The following is a 10,589-nucleotide window of genomic DNA, read 5'->3' as shown; positions in this document are numbered from 1 at the left end:
TATCTGAATTGATCTCAAGACTCTTACCAGTTGTCAAGAGTGAGAAATTGTCATCCCTTTTGTCTTTGATTTGAATCAGAAACGTAAAGACTATTCCAAAAAGCTACCACCTATCTCTTTTTATAAGTATGATGAAATAAAATTGTACTAATTTGTAATCAGTTTGTGTGATTCACTCAAACAAGACTAGTTGACTAAAAATAGTTTAATTACTGCAGATTTGTCACAGCTCATCATTAAGGGCAAACCTTAGTTGTCAGCTATGAAGCAACTAATGTTAGATGAAAGGCGAAACATGATTACATTGGGAAACCCTCCGATTTTATAATAGTGATTGCAGAATCTCCTTAATATTTAAATAAAACAACAGCCAAAATGATGAATAAGAAACATTTATTGAAGATCTTATTATCAAAGTGAATGCAAATTAGGGCATTCACCATCCATTGGTTTATAATTGAATATTTTAAAATTATTTCTCGAAAAATTGGTGAAAGAACCCGTTTTTCATGATAGTTAACGCTAGCTGAGTATACATTGTTTTATAATTTGCTCAGTTTACATCTTGGCCATAAAGTTTTGAGCTTAAGTCTGTAATAAAAGATTCTGAGTGAAAATGCATTATTATAGCAAAAATACACAGGAGCACGGGGATTTTGTCTGATATCTAAATTGCTATTGCAATATACAATACCTTTGAGTAAGGGCCAATACATAACTGTTTTCATGAACATGCACTCATCAGTGTTGTATCTTTGTGTTTCGTATTATATATTAGTGTGCCAGTACAGTATAGAATACAATACAGTAACAATGCAAACCGTTTACATCAATTTTATCTTGGTCTTCAAGTTAAATACAAGTAATATTTAATACCATACACATTTAGGTCTATATACATATACTATGGAAATTCTAGAGGCAATTTACATCTTTATTTGATTCCCCTGGATAGAATCATCTCATTGGAAGTCTTTTGAACGTGGCGAATGAGCATTTCTGAAGATATTTACAGCGCAACGCCTTGGAAGCAGGTGATAGTTTAGAAATACATGCAACATTCAATAATTGGATGGATTCACCCAGGACTCTAAACATTAGGGTGTTGTTCTGCACTCTAGCAGTTTCCGAAAGCTTTTTCTGAAACTATCATCTAGGAATGCGTAAAGGAAAGGATTAAGACAACTATTAGCATAGCTTAGGCTGGTGATGAAGTAGGAGATGCCAATGATAAGTGTGGTCTGTTGAATATCTGCAGTTAACGCTACTATCGTGCTCAAATGGTAGGGCGTCCAGCAGAAAAGGCAGACTGCTAGGATAACCATCACCATTAATGTCACCTTCTTCTTCGCTTTGTCCAGAGCTTTGGCGTTGGTGTTCAAGCGCATGTTTCTCAACCTGAACAGCATCATTGTGTACAGGATGCAGATTGTGGACACAGGGATGGTAAATCCCATTAGAAGAGTGTAAATCCGACTAGCCTTCCACCACAGAATCTCAGGATGCGGGAACACGTAGACACACTGCAGCCTGCCATCGTCATCGTGGATCTTACCAAAAATCGTGAAGGGCAAAATGATGATGGTGACGAAGAGCCAAACGCAGATACTGATGATCTTAGCCGATCTGTAAGTGCGATATGACATGTTCTTAGATCTCGCGGTGGCAAGGACCACCAAGTAGCGATCAATGCTCATAACAGTCAAAAAGTAAATGCTGGAGAAGGTGTTATATTGATCAATGGAAATTATTAATTTACACATCAGCTCGCCAAAGGGCCACTGAAGCAGAAGGTAGTCAGCGATGTTTATGGGCAAAACCAGTGTGAAAAGTTCGTCCGCGATGGCTAGATTCAGTATGAACATATTTGTCACTGTTTTCATTTTCGGGGCTTTGAGTATAACATAGATGACGGCAGTGTTGCCCGTTAACCCGACAGCACATATGACAGAGTATATGATGGGGATGGCGATGTAAAAGTCAGGGTACGGACCTGGCCCTGTCGAATTGATCCCATTGTCACTTGCGGGCAAACAACTCGCCCGCTCGTCCTTGCAGGAGATGTTCGGAGATACTGGATTCGAAGAAAGATTTTCCATGTTTTCAATGCTGGCGCGGCAGAATCGGTCGCAGTTTTGTTTAGCGTAAAGATTATGACAAAAAGAAAACCAAAAGAAACCTTAGAAACATTAGCCTGCTTTGGAGACCTCGTTTATGTTTTATTGGCAATTTGATTAGACACTACTGTTTTTAACTGAACATAGTAATCAAGGATTCACTGTAAAGCTAACCCAGTGACAGAATACTGCAGGGAATCTTATGAACACTTAGTTGTACTTTGAGGTTAAATGAAACGATAAATCCCTTTCTAGAAACAAACCCCTAATTTGTTGTCTTTCTTTACTTGGAGAAAACAGCAGCCCCTCATTTTCTTCAATGACTGAAGGTTTTTTAATAATCTAGCAATATATATACTTGCAACCCTTCGGCCCTCCATTTAAAAGAATTGTAGCGATCAGTTGCAGCCTCTAGCGTGTTATGACTTTAACTGGATTTTCTAATTTTATTTCAAATTACTGCGAAGTCATTGCCATCTCTCTTAGAAGTCATCAACAGATGGACGTTTACTAAATAGATTTTTTTAAATGCAAATATTTAGCACCAAACGAATTCCACTGTCAAATGCAATTTAACAAAAACAACGGAGAAAAGGCTTCCTGATACATTTGGTCCTTACACTAGCTCCGTACTAGGATTGCAATTTTATTTGCCACAAATGCCTAATAGAATTATTTTCTAGCTCACTTAAGCATGCAACATACAGGGTACGACTTAAACTTACATACCTTGCCGTTTAGATGCAGCGATAGCTCGCTGCAAACAGTTAATCCGCTGCCTGAACTAACTTACATTGCTGATGCTGAGATGATACTGGTGTAGAAATTGCTTTCTGATGTCAGAGTCAGACTTGTCCGGCTGTCTTGTGATTCTCTGCGGATTTGAGCACAGACGCAAATCAGTGGACGCTATGAGCTTTCACCATAGGAACCAGAGATCAGGTCCACTACTCTGCCAGCACATTGCTGCACATTCGTCTCTTCATTCTCAATATTTCAGCTTTTAAGCGGGGGGGGGGGGGGGGGGGGTAACTTAATTTCAGCCAGGAGCTGGAAAGCCGTAGGACTTTTTTTGATGTCACCAACTGAGTTTAATAATTCGTGACAGGTGTAATATTGTAATATTTTTGACTTCGGCTTTGCAATTGCGACTTGAAAACCAGACAGGTGTTACTGAGATCTGATGCACATTTGTTCCCCTTTGATTTTAGAATCTGGAGTAAACACCATGTATGTTTTGTAATTAATAACGCACTGAATTGGAATCTGAAATTGACGCCAATCAATAGTTAACGATTGTGGATACACATCAGAATAAACGGAGATACAATTACTTTACAGGAATCTAACATTATTTCCAGAAGAAGCACCGATTCTTGAGGGGCGAGTGACAGATATATTAAAATGAGCGTAATACTGGACTGAAATAAAAACAGAAAATGCTGGAAATACTCAGCAGGTCAGAGAGCATCTGTGGAGAATTAGTGGGGGGGGGAATTTTTCAGGGGATCAGCAGGCATGTGAGGTGGCGGTTGAGTGGGAAAACATTTTTTGACAGCGGATCAAGATCCCGCTGTCAACCCACCGCCACGCAACTTTTCCAGATGTTGGTGTAATGATCAGTAACATGTCATTCTAGAATGGTACACTAGGTGGAGCTGTATGTATATAAGAGTGGGGCTACCCATGATGCACCAGGCTACCCACAAGGCAGTAGTCAAGATGGATGCCTGTACAGAAGTCCACATGGCTGAATAAAGTGACTAGCTCAAGCTAGCTGTTCATAATAATAATGTCTAGTTATTTATGAACATAACATGGTACCAGGATTGGTAATATCTGCTGAATATTGTGAAATGTGACATGGAGAATTTGAAGCCACCGGAGGGTTTGAAACTCACGGGGAATGTCGACTGCAATTGGTGGACTTTCAAACAACAATTCGAGCTCTATATTGCTGCCATCGGGTTCGGTACAATGCCAGACGCAAGGAAAATAGCGTTACTGCTCATGGTTGCAGGCCCACAGGCAATAGAGGTATTTAATACATTTGTATTTGATCAAGAGGAGGACAGAGAAAAGATGGACGATGTGTTAAAGAAGTTTGATACACATTGTTCTCCCAAAAAGAACGAGACCTATGAGAGGTACGTGTTCCATTCACGGACACAGCAGCAAAATGAGATGTTTTATAGCTTTGTGACCGATCTGAAACTGAAAGCACAGACATGTAATTTCTCTGAACTGAAATCATCCATGATTCGTGACCAGATTGTGTTTGGTATTAATGATAAAAAGGTCAGGGAACGTCTGTTGAGAGAAACCAAACTAACATTGGAGAATGCTGTGAAAATATGCCATGCCAGTGAGCTAGCTCAACAGCATGCAAAGACTTTCAGTGAAATTAATAATTATGCGACTGTAATGAGTGGCTGTGCTGCTGTCGGTACTGTGTCCTACAAGGGGAAGAAACATGGGCAGGACAGAAATGCAAAGCAATCGGAGGATGGAACTTTTAATTGTAAACGCTGTGGTTACCAGCACCAGTCAAGACAATGCCCTGCATTTGGGAAAATAGTGCACAAAATGTAATGGAAAGAATCACTTTGCCAAACAATGCTTTTCAAAAGTAAAAACAAAGAAAGGGCAATAAGTCAATGTGATTGAGGACACTGATTTAAGTGAGACATTTTTTGTAGGAATGGTGTGAGTGACATTAAAAATATGAAAGAAAAGCCCAAATAGAGAAAAAGTCAGTACTACTGAAGAACTATAATGGACAAAAAATAGATAGCTTCGGTGTATGCAGACTTAAAGTGACAGTCAAAGACAAGGTGCATCATCTCATGTTTTCTGTTGTGGCTGAATGACTTGGTTGACTATTAGGTGACAAAGCTTGTGAGGACTTAGAACTGGTCAAGAGAGTCTACCGTATAAACTGTGCCATAAGCAGACCAGATGACTCGATGGATTCTGTAGTGAGTAATTTCCAGGATGTGTTCAAAGGATTTGGAGTTCTACCATTCACTTACAAGATCCAGCTAAAGGAGGATGCTCAGCCAGTGGTACATGCTCCATGGAGAGGTCCAGCACCCCTGCGTGACCGGCTCAAGAAAGAACTGGATAGAATGACCACACTAGGAGTCATCAGGAAAGTCGAAGAGCCAACAGACTGGGTTAACTCCATGGTATGTGTAAAGAAAAAGAACAATGATCTAAGAGTATGCATGGATCCAAAGGACTTAAATGCAAACATAAACCATGAACACTACCAGATTCCCAAGTGAGAAGAAATCACCAGTGAAATGTCAGGTGCCAGATACTTCACAAAGCTCAATGCCTCACAAGGATTTTGGCAACTAAAACTGGATGAAGAGAGCACCAAATACTGTACCTTCAACACACCATTTGGCAGGTATTGTTTCCTCAGAATGCCTTTCGGGATAATATCTGCATCTGAAATCTTTCATAGAGCAATGGAACACATAATTGAAGGTCTGGAAGGAGTTCGGGTCTATGTTGATGACATCATCATCTGGGGCTCCACACTGAAAGAACACAATGAGAGACTGACTAAAGTGCTACAGAGCATACGCCAGAATGGACTGAAGCTCAACAAAGCGTTTGGCATCCAGGAAGTCACTTTCCTAGGAGATAATCTATCTGGTAAAGGAATAGACCCAGATATAGAAAAAGTAAATGCCATACACAACATGCCCCAACCCACTGACAAAAAAGGAGTGCTACGCATCATGGGGATGATAAACTTCATTGGAAAGTTCATTCCTAACTTGCCAGCCAAGACAGCCTGTCTGCGAGACCTGCTACATAAAACAAATGAGTTCGCATGGGCAGAAAGACATGAACAAGAGTGGATGAACCTCAAAACAGTGCTTACAACCACACCTGTACTCACCTTCTTTGACCCAACAAAGAGAATCAAAGTGTTGACGGATGCATCAAAAGATGGCCTAAGCGCGGTCTTGCTACAAGCAGAGGGTGAAGATTTGAAGCCTGTTGCCTATGCCTCCAGGTCTATGACTGATTCTGAGTGTCGATATGCCCAGATTGAAAAGGAATGTCTAGGCTTGGTAGTTGGACTAGAAAACTTCCATGGCTACATATATGGACTTCCCACCTTCACAGTTGAGACAGACCACTGCCCACTGGTTGCCATCATAAGAATAAATCTGAATGAGATGTCTTCAAGGATTCACCGACTCATGATGAAGCTGCAAAGATATGACTTTGAACATAGTGTTAGCAGATGCACTATCCCGAGCACCCACAATGAGTCATGTGAGCTCTACTGAGGAAGACGTGGATGTTCATGTGAGTATGGTCACTGCTGCGCTGCCCGTGTCAGACACAAAATCAAAGCAAATAGCAGAAGAAACAGTAAAAGATACAGTGTTACAAACAGTAATAAAGAACATTCATCATGGTTGGCCAAAAGGTTCCTGTCCAAAGTACTATCACATCAGGTCAGAGTTAAGTGTCGCAAGTGGACTATTACTAAAACAGAACAGAATAGTCGTTTCACAGGCTCTACATCAAGACATGCTCAAAAGGATTCATGAGGGACACCTCGGAACTGAAAAATGCAAAAGGAGAGCAAGAGACACTGTTTATTGGCCTGGCATGAATAAGGGCATTGAGAACATGAAAGGCAAATGTGAGACATGTCAGAAACACCAAAACAAACAAGCAAAGGAACCAATGATAGTATATTACCTACCAACAGCACCATGGCAAAAGGTTGGTATGGACCTCTTTCATTTGAATGGTAAAGACTATCTAATAGTGATTGACTACTATTCTAACTATCCTGAGATGGCGCTGCTCTCAAGCACAACAGCAAGCAGTGTCATAATGCATGTTAAATCCATCTTCACTAGACATGGAATTCCCAGGATTGCCATTAGCGACAATGGTCCGTGCTTCAACTGTAAGGAGTGGCAACAGTTTGCAGCACATTATGACTTTCAATACATGACATCCAGTCCTCTGTATGCTCAGTCAAATGGTAAGGCAGAGAAAGGTGTTCAAGTTCTCAAACAGCTACTGAAGAAAGCAACAGAAAGCAAGTCTGATCCTTATCTCACCCTGCTGAGCTACCGAGCCTTACCTTTAGACTCTGGTTCTTCACCTGCTGAACTCCTAATGGGTCACAAGCTGCATACCACGCTACCCTGCTGTGCAAAAGAAAAACAGAGTAAGGAACTGAGACAGAGACTTCAACTGTTAAAGCTGAAACAGAAATCATACTATGACAAGTCATCCAAAACTCTGAAACCATTGACAAGGGATGATGTTGTCCGGATTGAGGATCCAGATGCATGGAACAGGAAAGCTACAGTTCTTGAGGAAGTAGGACGAAGGTCATACACTGTTAGAACTGAGGAAGGACAGATTCTCAGGAGGAACCGCCGTTCCCTCCTGAAAACACAAGAAACTATCCAAGAGCAAATCGATGACAATGCCGCAACTGAATCTTGTGACTCACCACCAGAACAATCTAACACAAACACACATACAGGCTCTCATGAAAACACATCAGACTTACCTGTGCTGAGAAGATCCACATGTGAAGTAAAAAAGCCTGATAGACTTAATCTTTGAGTATAAAGTAAAGCTTTGAAAATGTGTTGACTGTTGTGAAAATGTTTATGTTTATAGAGCACTAACAAAAGTGTTACTGATATCATCTTTATCGGGTTTCTTGAAAGTTGATTGATATTGATTGATATTGATTTTGTTTAACCTCAAAGAAAGGGGGATGTAATGATCAGTAACATGTCATTCTAGAATGGTACACTAGGTGGAGCTGTAAGTATATAAGAGTGGGGCTACCCATGATGCACCAGGCTACCCACAAGGTAGTAGTCAAGATGAATGCCTGTACAGAAGTCCACATGGCTGAATAAAGTGACTAGCTCAAGCTAGCTGTTCATAATAAGAATGTCTAGTTATTTATGAACATAACAGTTGGGTCTGTCAGGACTGACCAGATCTGACATGCAATGGCGGGGCAGGCAATGCAAGTCATTATGATTTTATTAACAGCCCATTAAAAGTACTATTTAACAAGGTTGCCCACTATGTCCATGCTGCTCGGTGATCACATCAGGTAAGGAGGTCGGGAGTTGAATGGCCATGGGATCATCTCATTATTTGACAGCTGCAAATGTGCTATAAAAGCTCCCATCTCACAGCTGTTCACTTTCCAAGCTCAGAAGCTGTTGCCTACTACATTTGGAAGAAAGATTGAGCTTTATGCAGGTTGCAAGTGTTTGGAGTAAACTCTCTATCCAGTGTCACCTCATTGGAACAACCTCTCTCACCATTGACAGATTGCTTCTGGCATCTCAAGTTCACCTACCATCTATTACATCAGCATCGGTGCCCTTGAAACTATCTCAACTTGGTCCTCAGAATCCTACCATGATAAGTCCCAACACCAGCAGCACCAACACCAGCAGCACCAACAACAACACCAACCTTCACCATTATGAACTGATGCTGCACAGAGGGCATCAGCACCCAAGCACATTGCTGCCTGGGAGGCCAGGGATGGCCTCACCATGGGCAGATTTACTTCATTTGACCCTGTACACCCTGGCTGCCACATGATGCATCAGGTTGGTACCATCCCACACCAACACCATAAAGCATCCGTTCAATGCCCAAGCCATTCCTTTCACACTCATGACCATTGCGGGTGGTACCACTATGTTTCACCATTCACTGCAACTCACTAATCCACCTCCAAAGGTGCACACAGATCTGTCCAAGAACATAAAGTGTTGAAAATATAGGTTTCAATGTTTGACACCACATTAACAGAAACTTTACATGAACATTGACAAAAACATGCCTTACCTTGTGTGTTGTTAGTTGGTATGATTGGGCTAGGATGAAGGTGAGTATGAAGGGTGGCTAGTGAGATGGGGAAGTGATAATGTAGATAGAGAGTGATGGGTGGAGGTGTAAGGTAAGTTGGGGTGTGAGTAAGGATGTGCAGGAGTAGAGTAGGGAAGGCAGAGTGGTGGGGATTTGATGAGTGGCACAGCAGGATGAAGGTTGAGTGTGGCTTTGTATTAATTTTTCATGATTACTGAGATCATTGAAAGGTTTGTGCCACTGCTGCCTGGTCCTAATTACATCCCTGATTGTGCCCTCCTGTGCAATGTGTAACCAGGCTGCATTGATCTCCTGGGGAGGTCTCTTCCACCCACTGGAAGGGAAGAGAACCTCCCTGCATGTAGTGACTCCCTCCATATGCTTATGGGAGAATCTGGGTGTAGCCGTGCTCCTCTGTGCAGTGCTTGTCAATGTTTGCAGCACCTCAATGCTGTAGGCCACTGACAGCACAACTGCCAAGATCAATTTGTGCATGGTCCCTTTAAGGAAACCGGCTGATGACACGTCATCAAATGACATCATCAGACCTGCTTCCTTCAATTGGCCGTCAAACGCGCTGGGAGGGCTTAACAAGCCAAATCAATGTAAAATCATTCTACACAGCAGGCTGGAGCCAACAGCAGGGTCCGGACTTGCCACCAACATTGCCCGCCATGGACCCGCCGAGATAGGGGAAATCGCGGCCAACGTTTCAGGTTAATCAAGTTGCAATTTTGGTAGACTTCATTACTTCACTAAATGATGATATTAAATGCAGACAACATCCCCCACAGCCCACCCCTCCCCCCTTAATTCAGCCCTTTATCCACCTGGCGTATTTATGTTGTGAATTATAAAGAGTCTCCCATAATGCACTATACTTAATGTTAACATCTAAGAAAAAGCTCAGATGTTTGTTAGTCTGTTCCATGGATTGTCGTTTGCATTTGAGTACCATCATGAGAGGTCTAGACAGAGTAGATAGAGAGAAACTGTTCCCATTGGTGGAAGGGTCGAGAACCAGAGCACACAGATTTAAATGACTGGCAGAAGAACCATAGATGACATGGGGAAAAACTTATTTATGAAGCGAGTGGTTATGATCTGGAATGCACTGCCTGAAAGGGTGGTGGAGGCAGATTCAATTGTGGCTTTCAAAAGGGAATTGGATAAGTACCTGAAAGAAAAGTAATTGCGGGGCCACGGGGAAAGGGTGGGGCAGTGGGACTAGCTGAAGTGCTCTTGAAGAGAGCCGGCACAGGGTCGATGGGCCGAATGGCCTCCTCTGTGCTGTAACCATTCTATGATTCTATGATTCTATATTCAGACTCCAAACATTGGGTAAGATTTTGGTCTCAGTGGCAAACGAACCATGCCAGCCGTTCATTACGCTCATACTTGTATGGGATTTTGCACTGGAATTAGTGTAAATTAGACAGCCAAAAAGTTCAGCACCCTCTACAGGGGATCAAGGGCCTGTGTGAACAGGGCAAGCAACTGCGTATCCCCTTAATCGATTGAAGAATCGTTAATGAGCAGCTAAGAGTCTGAACCAGGGAGTGTCAGTTA

At 41.9% G+C, this 10,589-nt stretch overlaps 1 protein-coding gene across 1 annotated transcript; it reads right to left on the bottom strand.

Annotated features, from left to right (window-relative positions):
* Positions 1–533: 533 nt before the first annotated feature.
* Positions 534–2,139, bottom strand: LOC147114878 (neuropeptides B/W receptor type 1-like). Its single transcript, XM_085992116.1, has one exon. It carries the CDS (start codon positions 2,097–2,099, stop codon positions 1,098–1,100), a length of 1,002 nt encoding a protein of 333 aa, XP_085848242.1. The 5' UTR covers positions 2,100–2,139; the 3' UTR covers positions 534–1,097.
* Positions 2,140–10,589: the final 8,450 nt, after the last annotated feature.

Source organism: Somniosus microcephalus, chromosome 7 (genome assembly GCF_052327205.1).
Source record: "Somniosus microcephalus isolate GS21.2 chromosome 7, FLI_Smic_1.0, whole genome shotgun sequence".
Classification (NCBI taxonomy): Eukaryota; Metazoa; Chordata; class Chondrichthyes; order Squaliformes; family Somniosidae; genus Somniosus; species Somniosus microcephalus.
Note: the sequence above shows the minus strand (reverse complement) of the source record. Positions and strands in the feature narration are given on the sequence as shown.

Coding starts and splice junctions, on each gene's coding strand:
- LOC147114878 (XM_085992116.1), bottom strand. CDS start 2,099: ATGGAAAATCTTTCTTCGAATCCAGTATCTCCGAACATCTCCTGCAAG.